General features: G+C 37.5%; 1 protein-coding gene across 3 annotated transcripts in view; it reads left to right on the top strand.

The window, feature by feature from the left end:
- The window catches only part of LOC126248403 (amidophosphoribosyltransferase-like), a 286,462-nt gene extending 265,877 nt beyond the window's left edge, over positions 1-20,585 (top strand). For all 3 annotated transcript variants that reach the window (XM_049949356.1, XM_049949353.1, XM_049949355.1), the window contains exons 8-10: positions 5,491-5,712; positions 8,603-8,723; positions 19,195-20,585. In XM_049949356.1, coding sequence (XP_049805313.1) covers positions 5,491-5,712; positions 8,603-8,723; positions 19,195-19,334 — 483 coding nt within the window. In that variant the 3' untranslated portion in view covers positions 19,335-20,585. The remainder of the gene's footprint in view (positions 1-5,490; positions 5,713-8,602; positions 8,724-19,194) is intronic.
- Positions 20,586-21,100: the final 515 nt, after the last annotated feature.

Below are 21,100 nucleotides of genomic sequence, written 5' to 3'. Positions count from 1 at the left end.
GTGTATTGATCTCTTGGTCTCCCTCTACGATTTTTACCCTCCACGCTGCCCTCCAATGCTAAATTTGTGATCCCTTGATGCCTCAAAACATGTCCTACCAACCAATCCCTTCTTCTAGTCAAGTTGTGCCACAAACTTCTCTTCTCCCCAATCCTATTCAATACCTCCTCATTAGTTATGTGATCTACCCACCTTATCTTCACCATTCTTCTGTAGCACCACATTTCAAAAGCTTCTATTCTCTTCTTGTCCAAACTGGTTATCGTCCATGTTTCACTTCCATACATAGCTACACTCCATACAAATACTTTCAGAAACGACTTCCTGACACTTAAATCTATACTCAATGTTAACAAATTTCTCTTCTTCAGAAACGATTTCCTTGCCATTGCCAGTCTACATTTTATATCCTCTCTACTTCGACCATCATCAGTTATTTTGCTCCCTAAATAGCAAAACTCCTTTACTACTTTAAGTGTCTCATTTCCTAATCTAATCCCCTCAGCATCATCCGATTTAATTTGACTACATTCCATTATCCTCGTTTTGCTTTTGTTGATGTTCATCTTATATCCTCCTTTCAAGACACTGTCCATTCCATTCAACTGCTCTTCCAAGTCCTTTGCTGCCTCTGACAGAATTACAATGTCATCGGCGAACCTCAAAGTTTTTACTTCTTCTCCGTGAATTTTAATACCTACTCCGAATTTTTCTTTTGTTTCCTTTACTGCTTGCTCAATATACAGATTGAATAACATCGGGGAGAGGCTACAACCCTGTCTCAGTCCTTTCCCAACCACTGCTTCCCTTTCATGCCCCTCGACTCTTATAACTGCCATCTGCTTTCTGTACAAATTGTAAATAGCCTTTCGCTCCCTGTATTTTACCCCTGCCACTTTCAGAATTTGAAAGAGAGTATTCCAGTTAACGTTGTCAAAAGCTTTCTCTAAGTCTACAAATGCTAAAAACGTAGGTTTGCCTTTTCTTAATCTTTCTTCTAAGATAAGTCGTAAGGTTAGTATTGTCTCACGTGTTCCAACATTTCTACGGAATCCAAACTGATCTTCCCCGAGGTCCGCTTCTACCAGTTTTTCCATTCGTCTGTAAAGAATTTGCGTTAGTATTTTGCAGCTGTGACTTATTAAACTGATAGTTCGGTAATTTTCACATCTGTCAACATCTGCTTTCTTTGGGATTGGAATTATTATATTCTTCTTGAAGTATGAGGGTATTTCACCTGTCTCATACATCTTGCTCACCAGATGGTAGAGTTTTGTCATGACTGGCTCTCCCAAGGCCATCAGTAGTTCTAATGGAATGTTGTCTACTCCCGGGGCCTTGTTTCGACTCAGGTCTTTCAGTGCTCTGTCAAACTCTTCACGCAGTATCGTATCTCCCATTTCATCTTCATCTACATCCTCTTCCATATCCATAATATTGTCCTCAAGTACATCGCCCTTGTATAAATCCTCTATATACTCCTTCCACCTTTCTGCCTTCCCTTCTTTGCTTAGAACTGGGTTGCCATCTGAGCTCTTGACATTCATACAAGTGGTTCTCTTCTCTCCAAAGGTCTCTTTAATTTTCCTGTTGGCAGTATCTATCTTACCCCTAGTGAGACAAGCCTCTACATCCTTACATTTGTCCTCTAGCCATCCCTGCTTAGCCATTTTGCACTTCCTGTCGATCTCATTTTTGAGATGTTTGTATTCCTTTTTGCCTGCTTCATTTACTGCATTTTTATATTTTCTCCTTTCATCAATTAAATTCAATATTTCTTCTGTTACCCAAGGATTTCTATTAGCCCTCGTCTTTTTACCTACTTGATTTTCTGCTGCCTTCACTACTTCATCCCTCAGAGCTACCCATTCTTCTTCTACTGTATTTCTTTCCCCCATTCCTGTCAATTGTTCCCTTATGCTCTCCCTGAAGCTCTCTACAACCTCTGGTTCTTTCAGTTTATCCAGGTCCCATCTCCTTAAATTCCCACCTTTTTGCAGTTTCTTCAGTTTCAATCTGCAGTTCATAACCAATCGATTGTGGTCAGAATCCACATCTGCCCCTGGAAATGTCTTACAATTTAAAACCTGGTTCCTAAATCTCTGTCTTACCATTATATAATCTATCTGATACCTTTTAGTATCTCCAGGATTCTTCCAGGTATACAACCTTCTTTTATGATTCTTGAACCAAGTGTTAGCTATGATTAAGTTATGCTCTGTGCAAAATTCTACAAGGCGGCTTCCTCTTTCATTTCTTCCCCCCAATCCATATTCACCTACTATGTTTCCTTCTCTCCCTTTTCCTACTGACGAATTCCAGTCACCCATGACTATTAAATTTTCGTCTCCCTTCACTACCTGAATAATTTCTTATATCTCGTCATACATTTCATCAATTTCTTCATCATCTGCAGAGCTAGTTGGCATATAAACTTGTACTACTGTAGTAGACATGGGCTTTGTGTCTATCTTGGCCACAATATTGCGTTCACTATGCTGTTTGTAGTAGCTAACCCGCACTCCTATTTTTTTATTCATTATTAAACCTACTCCTGCATTACCCCTATTTGATTTTGTATTTATAACCCTGTAATCACCTGACCAAAAGTCTTCTTCCTCCTGCCACCGAACTTCACTAATTCCTACTATATCTAACTTTAACCTATCCATTTCCCTTTTTAAATTTTCTAACCTACCTGCCCGATTAAGGGATCTGACATTCCACGCTCCGATCCGTAGAATGCCCGTTTTCTTTCTCCTGATAACGACGTCCTCTTGAGTAGTCCCCGCCCGGAGATCCGAATGGGGGACTATTTTACCTCCGGAATATTTTACCCAAGAGGACGCCATCATCATTTAATCATACAGTAAATCTGCATGTCCTCGGGAAAAATTACGGCTGTAGTTTCCCCTTGCGTTCAGCCGTTCGCAGTACCAGCACAGCAAGGCCGTTTTGGTTAGTGTTACAAGGCCAGATCAGTCAATCATCCAGACTGTTGCCCCTGCAACTACTGAAAAGGCTGCTGCCCCTCTTCAGGAACCACGTGTTTGTCTGGCCGCTCAACAGATACCCCTCCGTTGTGGTTGCACCTACGGTAAGGCCATCTGTATCGCTGAGGCACGCAAGCCTCCCCACCAACGGCAAGGTCCATGGTTCATGGGGGGGGACTGTGAGGATATTTGAAAAAAAATTTAGAAGGCAAGGTAACCAGAAACTGAATAAATAATAGCTAGATTACTCATCCATTGCAGAAATAAGAAAGCAGGGGCATGTCATAATGCAGAAGTATGCCGCGTACCCAGGTTAGCAAAAACAGGGAGACTGTCATGGGCTATGGATGTCAGAAGTTACTGAAGTTTGTATTGGTTGTAACGTCCATAATTCGTTGAGAAAAATTATGCCATTCAATTAAGACCCAGAATGTGTGTGTTTAGGAGTGATGGTGTTATAAATGCCATGTAAGAACCTTCACTTTTAGTATGTACTTTCTCAGACAAAATTCAGTTTCAAAATGTAGGGGGTAGGTGGTGGTCTCTGCTTAAAAAAGTTCATATTGTTCTGTGTAACACAACATGAGACCACCAAAGTATCCACTCCTGTTAGGAAAACATTAAAAGTAAATATTGGGAGAAACAGTTTGCAGCAGCTTTGACTGCATCTTGCCATTAGATTTAGGAGAACTTGAAGTCTGTGGATAACTCAATAAAAGTTTGTTAGTATAGCTACCAGAGACTGAGACAGGAATATTTTAAAATCATAAACTTCAAAGTCACATAGATATAGATATCACTATAAATTACAACCACTAAGTAACCAGAACAGAATGTTACACCAAAGAAATTTGCAATGCTGCTGTGAAATACTGTCTAATAATTTGCCATTTTTTATTTTGCAAATAGTTAAAGATATTTGTGTGCACAAATTTGTGTGTTGTTAGAGACAGAGTTGTCATTTTTATCTGAGTGTACTAGAGAGTTAGTCAGTAAGTCATAATTGTTCTTTTATAGTACCGGGAGGAATCCAAATAAAGGAAGGAGTAAAGGTAACCTCTCACCATATAACAGGTGTTGACCTGTTGACAGGCATATAAACAAATTGAAAAATTTGCTGAGCTTCCAGACAGTGTCCTTCTTCATAGATAATTAGTAATTAATTCCTTTTTCTTTCAACTTAAAAATATTTTTTGTGTTTATTTTTTTTTCATATTCTTCCACATTTTGTTTCTGTCATACTAATGTCCTTTCCCTGTTTGTGCCCATCCAGCCCTCTGATTCCTTCACTTTTCTTTGTTTTCTGTGTTGTTTGTGTACATGTTCTACTCATTCTGTATGGGCCAGTCAATGAAAACAAGACAGATGGAAAAAGTGGGTAAATTGTTTATTATTTCAAAATCAACTGTTAATACAATTACTCACTGAGATACAAGATGCCCAGTGCCTTCATGGAAAAATGTTTGCAGTTGCCCATGAAACCATGATTGTACACTGGTGTGCACCTCTTTGTCCAAAGCAAATCGATGGCACAAATGCCTTTCTTCAAGACTCCAAAATATGTTGTTTTGATACACTGCAGAAGTTTCACTGGAGAGCCCTTATGTGTCCTTCATATGGTCCTGAACCCTCTCCATGTGATTTCCATATTTTTGGAGCCCTGAAGAAAGGCATTCGTGACTGTCGATTTGCTTCAGACAAAGAGGTGCACACCAGGATACAATCATGGTTCCATAGACAACCACAAACATTTTTACATGAAGACATTCACCATTTTGTGTCACAGTGGGACAAATGTATTTACAGTTATGGCAATTAATTTTGAAATAATAATCAGTTTACTTACTTTTCTTCACACCTGTCTCATTTTCATCTGACTGTCCCTTATACTATTACTATCAGAATTTAAGGCTTTGTTCATTTTATCTATGTTGAACTATTGCTCCCTTTAATTCAGTAATTATAATTTATCTGTATTTAATACAAGGTTTCTAATATTTTCTTTCACGTGTGGCAGTATCATTATTTTCACAGAGTTCTTGAAAACTGTTCTTATGGTTTTGTGTGGCATCTGAATTTTCTTCTCTCCCCCTCCCTCAACAGTTTTGGTTTCTATATCTTTAAACTTTAAACGTGAATAATGTAAAACTGTGTACTTGTAACTCCTTAAACTTTTAATTCATAGCTTCTATATTTGATGTAAACTATGTTTACTCAGTTGTAATCTGTCAGACTGACAGACAAATACTGCACAACCTTATTTATTGCCTGAGCTCATTTCTTCCCATTCTTAGTAATTTTTTTGTGTTGCATATTACAAATGTTTCAGTAAATTTCCAGTATAAGGTTACATTTACCTGAAACCTTTACATTATGTTTTCATCCATTTAGCCTCCATTGTTTCACTGATTAAATTGAATCATTGATAATAACAGAAAAAAACACAGTTTATTAGGTCGTGCTTGGTTTTTTCTTTAAATCTTTATTTGTATTACAGTCTGAAATTCCTTTCGCTGAAGTTCTGTGTAAAAACCGGTATGTTGGAAGAACCTTTATCCAGCCGAGTACTCGACTTCGACAGCTTGGTGTAGCAAAGAAATTTGGAGCTTTATCTGAGAATGTGAGAGGAAAGAAAATAGTTTTGATTGATGATTCCATTGTAAGAGGGAATACTATCGGACCAATTATAAAATTACTGAGAGATGCTGGTGCCAGTGAGGTAAAGTTTATGCATTTATAATCATAGTATCTGCTCTGAAAATAGACAAGCCTATATTAAAATAACTTGATTGTTCATTGGCTGACTGTTCTGTAGGTTCTTGGTGGAATATTTTATACATCATGAATGAAAAACACACAGCTCTGGTGTGACATTCTACAATATTTTATTATTTTATAAACTGGCTTTTGGCTGTTACACTGTAATCAGGAACTATGATAAATACAGAATGTGTAGCTGTGAAATTTTGTGGAATCAAAGATTTTAAACTAGTGCCTAACAGAATATCTCAGTTTGTTGCCAAATATGACATTTCTTAATATTTGGTTTCAGACTAAAAAGTAGAGGAATTATTTCAGTGAAAATGATATGTAAAATTATTGAACTTTGACAGAATATGTAACACATTAAATAATTGGGCTACGTAACAAATTACAACTACTGTTCTAAGCAGAAAATATACTGAACAGTGTACTTTGGTGAGATATTCCAAGGGAGTGGCTGAATAAAATAATCTTTTCTTTAGCAGGTTATACAAATGAGATTCAGCAGGGAAGTGAAACAGCTGTGATGATACAAAGCAAAAATTTTTTACCAGGGCAAATGAAACTACAGTAAAAAGTATAAAGGGGGAAAAAATGGGGCATGTGAGTAGGAGGGGTAATTTACAACATTATCTGGATGGGCTTACGAGTAGTATCTGCAGTTAGAAGAGGCCAGTGTGGGAACCATGTTAGATCATTAAGTACGAAGCTTGGTGAAATTGACATACGATTATTAATTTCCATTATTTCAAAGTAGTTTGTTTTCTTCCCTTTATGGATGTAATGAAGTACTTCATGTTGCACCTAGTAACTATGGCCTTCTTTAAGCAGGTGGTCTGCACAAAAGTAGGGTCTCCTTTTCTGACTTTCCAACTTCTTTGGTGTCCTTTCAAGAGGGTGCATATTGCCCTGCCAGACTGACCTATATAGAATTTGATCATCCTACTGTTGTATATCTTGCCATTGAAACTAAAGTAATTTTGTGTTAGGCAAGTGTGTCTAGATAATTTTATGTCATCTGTGAGAGCTGGGTTAACTCCTGACTTACCTGGTAAGTCTGTGAGAATGTTTAGGCACTCATGTACTGGTATATTAGTGAATAAATTACTGCCATCAAAAGAAACTAGGTTGACTCTTAAGTGGGAATTTTGATATCTTTTAATTTGTTCACCAAGTCAACTGAACTGTACCATAATAGGTTTAAACTTGGTTTTGATTTTGATCAGGACATGAAAACACTGGCTAATTTCCAACATGGAACTGAGAATGAAGACCCTGAAAGATGGAACCTTAAATCCAGAAACTTCGAAGCATCATTTTATGTGCACTGCTCAACTGGTCACTTTTTGCCCAGTGGTAAAAACTGCACTTCAGCTTTGCAAAAGATTGTAATTGTGGCAAATTCTGTATTGGTTAGTCTGATAGGGGATTATGAACTTGTTTGAAGGAACACTATAGAACTTGGGAACTCAGGAAAGCTACATTTGCAGAACATCTGCTTAAAGAAAGCCATAAGGTGCAACATGAAGTAATATGTCATACATAAAGGGAGGAAGATTAACTCCCTTTGAAATAATGGAAATTAACAAACATGCCTGTTTCCTTAAGCTTAATACTTAACGATCAAACACAGTTCCCTCAGTTGCTTCTTCTAAATGCAGGTACTACTCATAATCCCATCCAGACAATGTTGTAAATTACCTCTCCTACTCACGTACCCCATTTTCTTCTTTTATACCATTTACTACGGTTTCATTTGCCCTGTTCAAAATTTTTACTTTGTATGATCACTGCTGTTTCACTTACCTACTTAATCTCATTTTCATATCTTACCTACTAGTAATACTGGATCTGTTAAGGACAAGATTATTTTGTTCAGCCACTCCCAAAGTTCATTGTTTAGTTTATATTCTGCTCAGAAAAACTGTTTTAATTTGTGATATAGCACATTGTTTAATGTGTCACACATTTTATGTAAGTTCAATAATTTTACATAACATTTTCACTGAAGTCCCCTCCTTTGTAGCCTGAAACCAAATGGTGTAAAATAATAAATATTGTAGACTATTACACAAGTGTCACGCATGTTTCATTCATAACTTGATTTTATTTTAATGAGCTCTAGTAATAAAATGCCATATATTGATACATTACAAGTAATATCTTTGTTTGTAATATAATAAATTATTATGTTTGTAATATTTTGCATGGGGAACCTACAATGTTTTTCAACTCAATGCAAAATAAACAAAACTGCTTTCAGTACTAAGGAACTATTGGTCACAGCATGTTAGTGTGTGACTCATTTTTGACCTAGAACTCTTTGAACGTTGTGAAATGTTTTACCCAAGAAAATTAGTACAGGTCTTAATTTGTTTTTAGTAACTAACAGAAATCTGTTCTGGAGCAATTAAACTTCTATGCTCTCTTTTATGTATGAAAACATAAGCTTAGAGTTTCAGATCCAGTTTGAATATATTCATGTAAGTGTTTGAACAAAAGAAGTCTCAAAGCTGTTGTCAGTATGCATAATTGGCTCTTAGACTGCCTTGCTGAATGTGCTTTTAAGTTGTTACATAATAGCTAGTAAGATCTCTCCTTAATTTCGCAGGATGGTGGCAATAAAATTAAAGTTCGCCAAATGTAGTTTGTGTATTAGCTTATAGATACTTGTAAAACATTTAGTTTCAGGAAGGAGAGTAAAATTTAGTTTGTCATTAATTTTTAATTGCTCATTCAAATGAATCAATCTGCATTTTATAGACATAGGTGCATATAATGACTTTGAAGAAACTGTATCTGTATCTGTTCATCACGTAATTCAATTAAAATCTGTGCATTTCTAGGTCCATATAAGAGTGGCTTCACCTCCTGTGAAATATCCTTGTTACATGGGCATCAATATACCAACAAGTGAGGAGTTAATTGCAAACAAATTAGACTCCTTGAAGCTTGCAAAACATGTTGGTAAGTGAATTTCATGGAAGCAACTGTGATAAATTTTTTGTGTGTTTTTAGACCATTGTTCTTGACAATGAATGATGGTAATTCAGAATAACTGCATCTGGCTGCTTATATTTGATGATTTTTAAATATAATCCTTTACAGTTAAGTATGTACACACTGGTTTAGGGAGTTAGTTGTTAAAGTTTGACTATAAGTACAAAGATAGGTCAGTGATTGGTCCTTTGATGTCATTTTTATTTATTTATTTTCCATTGAATGTGATTTTCACAACTCAGAATGGTGAAAATGCTGAGTTTCACAACGATAAACTTTCCATATAAACCTATAGGTCTCTTTATACCTACCTAGATAAACGTAATGAAATATTACCTACAGTAAGACCATGCATTCTGCTGTTAAAGCCGGCCTTTGGGATGGTGATTGCTTTGTGTCTACACACTGAGTATTTAACTTTATCATCATCCTCCAGTTTCCCCCTCTTGCTCTACATTCGTTCACCAACACCGATGATATGAGTAGTAGTTTACATATTTTTGGACTTGTTTCATGATGTTTTTCAAGATGAACATAGTGGGGAACTAAGCAGCTCTCAGTCCAAAACTAAAGGAGTCTTAACATGTCAAGGACTAAGCCAAAGGGCATGGAATCATCATATAAGGTGTTCTGCCTATTGGCAGGTTCCCAACTCCGTTGCTGTCTCTTTTTGACCCTGTTTGAGACCAGCTGCTTCATAATCTGGTATCTTCCTCATTGCACTTCATCCCTCATTTTATTCTTCTCTTCCCTATTTGACTCTGTACCTTCAATAGTTGCTGTCAGAATTTCTTTTCCTTTCAATATATGTCCCAGTCACACTATCATTTTCTTAACCAGGTTTAGGAGAGTTATTTGTTTCTTTACCCTTTCTGGTTCTTCATTGTTCTTATCCACAAATTTTATTTTCTCCATTCTCTTCCAAACCCATGTCTGAAATGCTTCAGTTTCATCTCTTTCTCTCTCCTCCAATGTACTGCTTTCATAGCCATACACAAAAACTCCGCATGAAGAATCTAATCACCATTTTTCTTAATTCCAACACCAATTTGCTACATAACAAGTGTTTCTTTTTCTGGAAAGCTTGCTTTGCCGTAGCAGTTCTTGATCTTAATCATTTTCCGTTCATCTCAGTATCAGTTAGCATGCTCTGTAAATATCTGAACTGTGCAACATGTTCTTTTTGACCTTTCATTGTTTTCACTTCCATATCTTCTTTGTCATGTACTCTCATTACCTTAGTCAATTTTCATGCATACACTTGCATTTCTCCAAGTCTGTATAATGTTCTTTGAAAAGAGATTACTTCCTATGTACTACCATGTTTCAGCAGATGTGATGCAGTATATCTTCTGGCCTCTTATGCTTACTCCTTCCTTCTCTACCTCTAGCATCTTCATCATCAAGTCTTTGATATATATGGTAAATAGAGTTTGGTGAGAGACAAACCTATATTTGATAAACCTCTCTTCAGATATTTGATAAACCTCTCTTCAGATTTCAAGCCAGTAACATGCTTTCTGCCTTGGTTTTCACTCCTTCATTAGACCTTTCAGTTCACGTTCCTTCAATTTTAGAATTTCCTTCATCTTGTCCCATTTCACTCTGTCAAGGGCCTTTTCTATGTCTGTGATTCACAAACTCATTCCTTTTCTTCTTTCTGTATGTATTTCACCAGTCATTGTATTTAGTCCAGTAGTGTCTCTAGTACCTCTCCCTTTTCTGAAACCAAATTTCTTTTCTTCTACTTTCTCTTCCATTACACGTACCTATCTCTGATTCAGTACCTTCAATACAATTGTGGCAGCATGAAACATTATACAGGGTTATTACAAATGATTGAAGCGATTTCACAGCTCTACAATAACTTTATTATTTGAGATATTTTCACAATGCTTTGCACACACATACAAAAACTCAAAGCTTTTTAGGCATTCACAAATGTTCGATATGTGCCCCTTTAGTGATTCGGCAAACATCAAGCCGATAATCAAGTTCCTCCCACACTCGGCGCAGCATGTCCCCATCAATGAGTTCGAAAGCGTCGTTGATGCGAGTTCGCAGTTCTGGCACGTTTCTTGGTAGAGGAGGTTTAAACACTGAATCTTTCCCATAACCACACAGAAAGAAATCGCATGGGGTTAAGTCGGGAGAGCTTGGAGGCCATGACATGAATTGCTGATCATGATCTCCACCACGACCGATCCATCGGTTTTCCAATCTCCTGTTTAAGAAATGCCGAACATCATGATGGAAGTGCGGTGGAGCACCATCCTGTTGAAAGATGAAGTTGGCGCTGTCGGTCTCCAGTTGTGGCATGAGCCCATTTTCCAGCATGTCCAGATACACGTGTCCTGTAACGTTTTTTTCGCAGAAGAAAAAGGGGCCGTAAACTTTAAACCGTGAGATTGCACAAAACACGTTAACTTTTGGTGAATTGCGAATTTGCTGCACGAATGCGTGGGGATTCTCTACCGCCCAGATTCGCACATTGTGTCTGTTCACTTCACCATTAAGAAAAAATGTTGCTTCATCACTGAAAACAAGTTTCGCACTGAACGCATCCTCTTCCATGAGCTGTTGCAACCGCGCCGAAAATTCAAAGCGTGTGTCAGGGTGTCAGGGCTTGTAGCAATTGTAAACGGTAAGGCTTCTGCTTTAGCCTTTTCTGTAAGATTTTCCAAACCGTCGGCTGTGGTACGTTTAGCTCCCTGCTTGCTTTATTCGTCGACTTCCGCGGGATACGCGTGAAACTTGCCCGCACGCGTTCAACTGTTTCTTCGCTCACTGCAGGCCGACCCGTTGATTTCCCCTTACAGAGGCATCCAGAAGCTTTAAACTGTGCATCCCATTGCCGAATGGAGTTAACAGTTGGTGGATCTTTGTTGAACTTCGTCCTGAAGTGTCGTTGCACTGTTATGACTGACTGATGTGAGTGCATTTCAAGCACGACATACGCTTTCTCGGCTCCTGTCGCCATTTTGTCTCACTGTGCTCTCGAGCGCTCTGGCAGCAGAAACCTGAAGTGCGGCTTCAGCCGAACAAAACTTTATGAGTTTTTCTACATATCTGTAGTGTGTCGTGACCATATGTCAATGAATGGAGCTACAGTGAATTTATGAAATCGCTTCAATAATTTGTTATAGCCCTGTACTTACTGTGCTATATTCTGTGCATTTCTTGGTGCTTGATTATTTTGGGGATTGAAACAATCACTGTCTTGGCAAAGTATTCTGGCCATGTGCCACTTTCTTATACAACATTACACAAAGCTGTCATTTCAGCTCTGTCCTTTTTGTCCAAACACTGAAATAATTCTATAGGAAGACCATCCAATCCAACAGTGGTACCACTCTTTCATTTCCTTTATCACCTTTTCTACTTCAGAAAGCTGTAAGGCATGTAAATCGGGGAAGCTGCTCATGATTTAAAAGGCATCGTTTTCCACTTCCCAGATGTAAGATGAAAATGGCAACGTTAATTTTTTTGGGAGGTGGTCAAATCCATTATGTAAGGAAAAAATATTGTTTGTGTGTCGTGTCATAAATCCAACAGTCTAAGATATAGTTAAACTAGCATGGAAAACTGAAACTTCATACTGATGCAGGCCTATATAACTTTCCCAGGCAGCTTGTTATACTTTTCTTTTTTGTGAAAAATGGTATACGTAAAGAGCTCCCAAATTAATTCATTCTATTGTTGTAGAGTAACACAACTTGGACAGAAATGCTGTATTTCTAACACACACTCTTATTTGCAGTTCTGTGATCGTGGAACACACCCTCTACTTGTCTAGTCCTCTTCTTACCTTTGCATATATTTCTTGCTGTATACCTTCTGCTGAGAACTTCTTGTCATGCAAGCAGCTAGTTATATTTTTATTCCTCTATTGGCGACATACTTTCTTATTGCTGTGTTGACAGGATTCCTGTTAGTTTCCTTAGTTTTAGACTTCCTAATGATGCCCCAGGGATGGGAACTTCCTCACCAACTGTTGCCTCCTAGGCAAGCAGTATGATTAACTTTTAATAGTTTACTCACTGGGCATTGACACTGTTGCATCATTGAAAAAAATGTTTAATTCCTGTTTTTCACTGTACTGAATTACAAAAATGTTACTTAACTCCAGTTAAAAAGGAACACATGGAGGCTGTGCTTTGCTGAGGTGCCCAGATATATTAGTGGGCTGGGTGCTGTCAGCCAAAGCCAGAAATTTATATTTAGTTCCTAAGAAATGACACATTTGGACATTTACCCTGTAGTCTACATAATTTACAAATATCAAAATAATAAAAACATAACATAATAATATAAATTTGATTTCAATTAATGATAGCAGAAAAATGCTGGTAATGATACACACAATTGTAGAACTAAAAATGATGAAAACCTATACATATAGTTGTCAAATTGAAGGTAGAGAGAGGAGTGATATAAGGAATGAAGAAAGGAATGAAAAAAAGATGATGTAGCTGTATGGAGTTGTATGTTCCACTCTTATACACAGGAAAAAAGGTGTGTTGTATAAAGGGAAGAACATTAGACTACAGTAATTCAGGAAGTGAGTAAAAAGAGGAATGAAACGAGAGATGATGCCCTAAAATTTGCATTTAAAACTGTATAAGTTGCATGACCTGTAGTGTGAATGGATCCATATTTAACATAAAGCATTCCTGTCCTCTAAGATTCCTGTACAGTACTAGATTCAATTGAAAATAGTGCATTCTTGTCCTCCTAAGGTGTCTTATCCAGCTTCATCCAGCAGAAGATGTTTATATTTACATTTTTATTATGCATCTAAATAACAACATCTCATCATTCTTGATATAGGCTGATGTGAGATCTACTAAATGTGACACCCCTATAAATATTACATAAAACTTGCAGAACTTTGAATATTTTATTGGATTCCCTGCTCTTGATTCAGCTCAGGCAGTTCAGAGTTTGAACTCCATTATGGCCAACATTTAAAATAACAAGTGGCATGTTAGGTATGATTGTATTTTGAGATTGACTGTCTTATTTAGATTAGATCAAAAGCAGTAGGCAGTTTATGTAGGTATAATATGCAACCAGTCCCTTCGTCAGTTTCATAAGATCTATTGCACTATTAACTATGTTTTGAGCTGCTGCAGCCTTATGAGATGGATGTGTTATGTTCTTGTTTCTTGGACCAAGTGCAGCTAAGCACTAAAGTCATACTAATTGTGCATTTTGCCACCTTACACACGCACACGCATATGCAGAGTGATAGGTACCGGACAAGACAGTGCAATCACCATGTCCCTTGTGTCCAGCTGCACTTCATCCAAGATATAATGGTGTTGTAACTCCAGCTGACAACAAGCCTACAGTGGCTTGAAAACTAGTTAATGGTACAGTAAATCGCATCAATTTAAAAAAGCAGCTGGTTGCACATCATACCTACGTAAATTGCTACTTCCTATTATTTTGAGATTTGTTCACTGATTGTGAATTCTTTTGTCATTAGTTGTATTTGGTATAGATATACTACCTATTTGTGACACATCAAAATTTGTGCCAGACTGGGACTCAAACTTGAATTTCCTGCTTATCATGAGTGGTCACCTTAACCATTTCAGCTATCTGTGCATGCAGCCTGGACTGATCCAAGCCTCCGAATGCCACACTACCTACATTACCTAATGCTCACAACATTACTTGGATTCCCACAACAGCAAGAAAGAGACAACGTGTTCATCGTTATTACTATCATTGTTTTGCCCATACAATACCTGCTCCTTCAGACAGTAACAAATATTTGTAAAAGTAAACAATGTGCCACTTTCTAATTGCAGTTGCAGTTCGTCATCCACAATGGATGTAGTGAAAAAGCAGAAGGGTTTCATTTATAATATCTAAAGAATAAATTAAAAAGCTTAGAATTATTTAAGTAACACTCCATATAACAAAATTGTTGAGGCTTGCATAGTCACTCGTTAACATATTGCCTGTTGACTTCTGACTCAGGTTCTGTGGCTGATGCTAGTTTGACAATTTTTAGGTGTTTCACTGGTACAAGTGGCTGCCATTGTCAAAGCTTCACTGTCCATAGTTGGTGGTGAAATGGAGGGGAGCTCGTGCCTGGAGATAATATGTACCTGCCATAGCAAAGGACAGGAGGTGGTCTCTTTGCAATGTAGGGGAATATAACACACACTCTGTACATGTGGATAAGTCTGTGTGGGAATGATTGGATGATCCATCAACACCTGGATCACTGAAAGGAAATGATATTGGAGGTTGTTATAGGTGGAGAAATTAGTCGTTGCAGAGCACAAGCTGTGTAAGACTGATCACATGATAAATTTGCTGACATGAAAGTTCTTGCTGGGGAGAAGAGCTATCATACCCGCTTACCCAGGGAAGCTATAGAAATCCACAAATATGCAATTGGTGCATGGATCCTGGATTACCGTGCTGCAATAAACAACTGTTGTAGGTATCAGGGGGAGAACCACAGCAGTAATGACCAGGGAAAGTCCTCAGATGGTGGTGTGACAGGTACATGTAATCCCTAGCTACGAGCTTGACTCCAGTCCACGACCAGCAATGGAGGATGGAGCTTTGATAATGCCAACTACTTGCGCTGGTGAAACATCAAAAAATTGTCAGACGATTGTGAATTGAAGAATCTGAGACAGAAGCCAACAGGAAATATGGCAATTTGTATAACACTTGACAAAATCAGCATCCAAGCTCAGTTTGCTGGGATCTGATGAGAAGAGTAGCCAAGACAGGTCAGCAATGTAAAAAATTAGACAAAAAATACATGAAGCAATCTAAATAGCGCTGTTCACAAAATTTCACTTGGATGCTGATACTCGCATTTAGTGAATAAGTATTGGCACGGCTTAACATCACACCTCATGTAGAATATAGATAGCTGTCCCCTGTTACAAATATTGTTCAGTCTAAATAAGAAATATGGACACCAAGCAGAAATTATCAGTTTCCTGTAGAACTGAAATGCAGAGAAAATGAGGAGTTGTGAATAGGGTAACACAGACACTCAGCAATTATAGTGTAAACGTCTGATCATATCTGACAACAGTCCCTGAACATTTGTTGCTATAAGAGGTTGCCTCCATCTTTGTCTTGTGCCTCCTTCTCACAATGTATAGACACACATTAGATACAGTAGGGAGTTTTCCAGTTGATCCCAGTAAGGCCATATTTATCTGTCAGTGGGTCACATTTTTTATTGTTTACCTTCACAAGAGTGGAAAGTTGCCATTTTTAGATATTTGTGCTGTATGGCCAGACACCTTGATCCATTTTCTTCTCACGATATTGCAAATTGCAAATAAATTCATGTAGATCCAAAGAGTGTCATAAAATACATGACAAATACAAAGAAAACAGAAATTGCAGGGCTAACAGTTGTTTTTTTATTTTTAGGGCAATAGGCTCATTATACAGATACCTGGAGAACATGTCAAATGGCAGCCAAAACACTGTTGCATTAAGTGCAAGATGGAAATATTATGTTCTGCAGTTATCGCACTGGTGTGCAAAACTTAAGAGCAAAAATAACTTTTGCATCATGTGTCACTACAAAGTAACGTAGCTCAATAATACACCAGAAATGGCATATTTATTCAAAGACAATAATTACACTGAAGTTACCACAATGTATGATGGTCCTCTGGACATTACAAAAGGCAGAACATGGTTCTTAATAGGGTATGTGACAACCACATATCAGCAACGCATGCTCTGCAGCGTGCTCCCATGCTGGCCACAAGGTTGGTAAGGAGTTTCGCTGGTAGAGTTGCTGTTTGCTCTACGGTTGGTTGTGCATATTGACATGCTGAAAAACTTCTACTGATCACATGAGGGGATTTAAGTCGTGAACATTCACTGAGTATCATCTCATTCCAAAAGCTGCTCCACCTGCACAGTTCAATAGAGTTGCACATTGTCATCCATAAAAATGAAGTCAGGAGACTGAATGCACATGGGGAAGGAGTACAGTGTCACAGTAATGCCGCTCGGTGAATGTACCACATTCAAAGATTTGAAGGTCAGTATGTCCAGGAAAAATTATGCCTGCCCACGCCATAACACGTAGAATGCCAGAACGATGGTGTTTGACAACATTCCTAGGTGCATTATGTACCCTTATTGGATGAGAGAGGGAACACATAAAGCACCCAGGAACATTGTCAAACGTGATTGTTTGGTGGTCCAGATGTTAGGGTGGGCAGAAGCATAATGTTGCACGGGCGTAGTGACCTCCAAATCTTTGAACATGGTACACTCACTGGTCAACATTATTGTGACACTGTACTCCTTCCCCATGTGCATCTTCTCAAGGGTACATTTGATCCTGATTTCATTTTTATTGATGACAATGCACAACCACATCAAACAGTGCAGATGAAGCAGCTCATGGAACTGGACGATATTCAGCTAATGGACTGGCCTGCCCATTCCCCTGACTTCAGTCCCATTGAGCACATGTGGGGTGCATTGGAGAGACATACAGCAGCACATCAACATCCACATGCACCATTGCCCATCCAGTAGTTGTCAATCACACTGGTGGAGGAATGGAATGCCCTACTACAAGAACTCCTTACAAACCTCATGACCAGCTTGGGAGCACATTGGAGGGCAGGTATTGCTGCTGTGGTGATAGTACACACTATAAAGAACCACATCCCACCTTTTGTAATGTCCAAAGACTATTATGATTTGTGGTGCCTTCACATAATTATTGTCTTTGAATAAAAGTGTCATTTCTGTTCATCTCACTGTGTATTTCCTTCAGTTACCTTCTGCATGACACTGTAGCAGTTCTTTATGTGTGTGGTCCAAGTTTTATTGAGCTATGTTACTTATCATTGACACTTAATGTGAAAGTTACTTTTGTCTTTGTTACGCACACCAGCATACATTTCTGCCTGTTACACTGTATAATTGTCTTTCAGAGTATAAGTTAAAACTTCCTATGTTTTTTGTAAATCTCAACTTAATTGAGTAGTGTGTAATTTTGCTTCAGCCTGTCATAAATAGTAAATATTTGTATTAAAATGTAGGTTCTTTGCACTTAGTTTGTTCACAATCCTAACAGGTATATTGAGAGAAGTACATTAGAATTCATAGGAAGTTTGCCAGATGATATGGTGTCAAACATTCTATGGGTAACAATGAAGAAACCAGTATTTTACTATTTTCTTGACAAGCAGCTGTGTTCATTTGGTTAGTATGTATATATGTGTAATACCACCAAAAACATGTTTCATCTCTCTCTCTCTGTCTGTCTGTCTGTGTGTGTGTGTGTGTGTGTGTGTGTGTGTGTGTGTGTGTGTGTGTGTTTCCAGATGACATGGAAGCAGCCATTGAAGTCAAGCATTTGTGCTCGTAGCATGTTCTACTTCTGGTGGTCAACTCTGCTCTTTCACACAGTGTGACAGTGGCCATTCATTCAGGTGTATAGTTGGTTGGTGGTCATGGCTTCGTGTTTTACAGTTTTGTAGCTGCTGTCTAAGATAAAAATGGAATCAGTTATTGTTATGACTGAATGCAGATGTTGCAAACTGCATGAGAAGCACCTCCTGGCCAGCTAGACTGAATTCTGTTATGAAACTGAACATATCTCAGAATCCAAGAATTCCTGTTTGCATAAGTTATTTCAGTCCTCTCTACAATTTTCAGTTTGTCATTTACTCCAGATATTTAGAAAAACATGTTGGAAGATTTTTCCTCACTGGGTACCCTTGTTCAGCCAAATGACATAGCACTGGATCATTAATTAATTTACTGGCTTAACTTTACTCCATTCAACTCTATATTTAATGTAATGAACTGTAGTAATCCAGGGAGACTGGCAAGAGAAATTTACTGTTTCAAGTGATACTGAGATAAGCACAGTCATATGTTAAACACTCACATGTTGAGCCACATACATAAATCTACAACTCTGATCTCAAGATTGATATTAGTATCACCAGTTTCAGCAATGAAGTCCTTCTAGCATCATGGACTCATGAGAAAGAAAGTTCAGGTTTCAGTTGACTGATTTGAAAAATAAATTTGAGTACTTCAAATAGTTTGGATGTAAGACAACATTACACTTACTATCCCTGCAGATATCACAACATATGTCATCTTCCATGACCACATAACTATTAGAAACCTGCTATATCTAAACATCATTTTACTATGGTAGAAGTGAAAAAGAGATATTCTTTTAATTTCCCCTCTCTAATGCATATTCTCTGTGTATGGAGGGGGGAGGGGTTAATGAAAGAGAGGGATGGAGGAAGTGATGGGGGGGGGGGAGAGGGGGAGGGAGAGAGGGGGGAGAGAGGGAGAGAGAGAGAGAGAGAGAGAGAGAGAGAGAGAGAGAGCACTTCCTTTTCTTCACTCTCACTTTTCTTTCTTTTGTAACACTTACATTGGATTACAGGTGCAGACAGTTTGGCGTACTTATCTGTGGAAGGCTTAGTGCAAGCAGTTCGGCACAGAATGAAGAACAAAAGCTCCACAAGCATTGGACACTGTACAGCGTGCCTCACTGGAGTGTATCCAGAAAAACTGGAATGGTGATGTGCTTTACTGCCAGCTGTTAGACATGCAGTTGTCAACAGTTGCTGTTGAATTTTACCACAAAATGAAAGTGAAACTATGATGTAATGCAGCTGAGGTCACTTACTGACACAACTAAGTATATTTAATTCAAAATTTAATAAACATGTTATCACTTCAGAATTATACCTCAGATAAGTGTTATATTGCAATCTATCTCAACTTGTTACACATTTTTGTGGTCAGTATATAATGTCTATGTATTTTTGATAATTTAATTTTTTACCCCTGGCAATTATCTTAAATGGTTAAATTCTTAATTTATTAAAGAGTACTTCTGAAGTACAATTACATTCCAGTTGTGCTCTTACAAAGTAAAGAGCTATGAGATCCCTTTTTTCTTTCTTTCTGAAAACTTGATAAAACAGGAATCCCATAATAAATGTTCTTGTTTTATTATGCAGTTTTTATGTTCATGCCATTACATTCTGATGTAGTGAGCAAATTCCTTTCAGAAAGTAAGGGGTCCTGTGATTTTTTTTAAAATCATATTATTCTTTGTAATATATATTGTGATGCTATGTTTTTTAAAAAATAAGAACTACTTTTTGTTCCTTTACCAAGTTCACTGTTATAGTGTCACATTTTTTGTGTATGTACATGAAGTGTACTTCTTCCATGTAGTATCAATATCACTAAGCTTTTAATCTGAATTTCACAATGAGCAGGATAAAGGAGATGGTTTGTCTCCTCTTATTTGTGAAAAGTTATTTTTATATTAGAAAAGAACCATTCCATTGTAATATTTCTGTACATATGAAGTTGGAATGTAGATTTGATGCTGCGTATTAATTTTATGTTTTATAATGAAATGTAATGTGCCAATTAACTCTAAAAGAAACCAAGCTCAGTGGTTTTGTAGAGTTTTTGTGCTTGAATCAACATGAAAATGTTGGTTCAATTTTAGATTACTCTCAACAGAAACACCAAGTCCTATGTGTTATAATTTATCATTTTAGCAGACTAAGAGTTAGGTGTAAACACACCTTGCTAGAGCAAAAGCTACATATGGGCTCACATTTGTCATCATTTTAATGTGGAATATATTACTTCCACAATTTATTTCTAACAGTTCCTAGTTCAATTACACATCCATGGAGGCTGTATTACTCTTGCTCATTATGGCAATTTAAGATCTGCAACTTAATTTTACTTAATATTTTTAATTTTTGTCAAGCGTTTTATGTGAATAAATTTTTTAAATAGTTAAAATTGTAGTATTTCATTTTGTGTGGAGTAGGCTTATATTTATCTTTGTCTCCTCTCATATTCACAACAGGTGATTACTTCACATTCTCAGATCTGTGTGACCTGCCTTTCCTTTTTAAATCCCCCAACTTCTCCCAGTTTCCTTCCTCAGGAAGGAGTTAGTAGTTCCAAAAGCCAAGGAAATTTCATGTCTAATGGCAGTACCAAAAATGTTGTCCTGAAGCCGATCACTGGTCAGAAATTCTGTAATGATACCCAAAATGTAACCGAACTGTGTGCAAAAAAGCTGAATTGGATTCACTGTTACTGTAAGGCTTTATAAAGCTGCACTGTATCAGAAAGTGCAGTCCAATAAATTAGGGAAATGGCAAAAGGTCATTACAGACTACTGTAGTAAATGATATGCTGAGTCACCACGGTTAGATTACCCCCACAGTATTTTAGTATTGAAAAGTCACAAAGAACAATTATTTATACACCCACAGGATACATGATGTACTCATGTAAGAATAAATAAG

Source organism: Schistocerca nitens, chromosome 3 (assembly GCF_023898315.1).
Source record: "Schistocerca nitens isolate TAMUIC-IGC-003100 chromosome 3, iqSchNite1.1, whole genome shotgun sequence".
Classification (NCBI taxonomy): domain Eukaryota; kingdom Metazoa; phylum Arthropoda; class Insecta; order Orthoptera; family Acrididae; genus Schistocerca; species Schistocerca nitens.
This window is presented reverse-complemented; position numbering and strand designations above follow the sequence as displayed.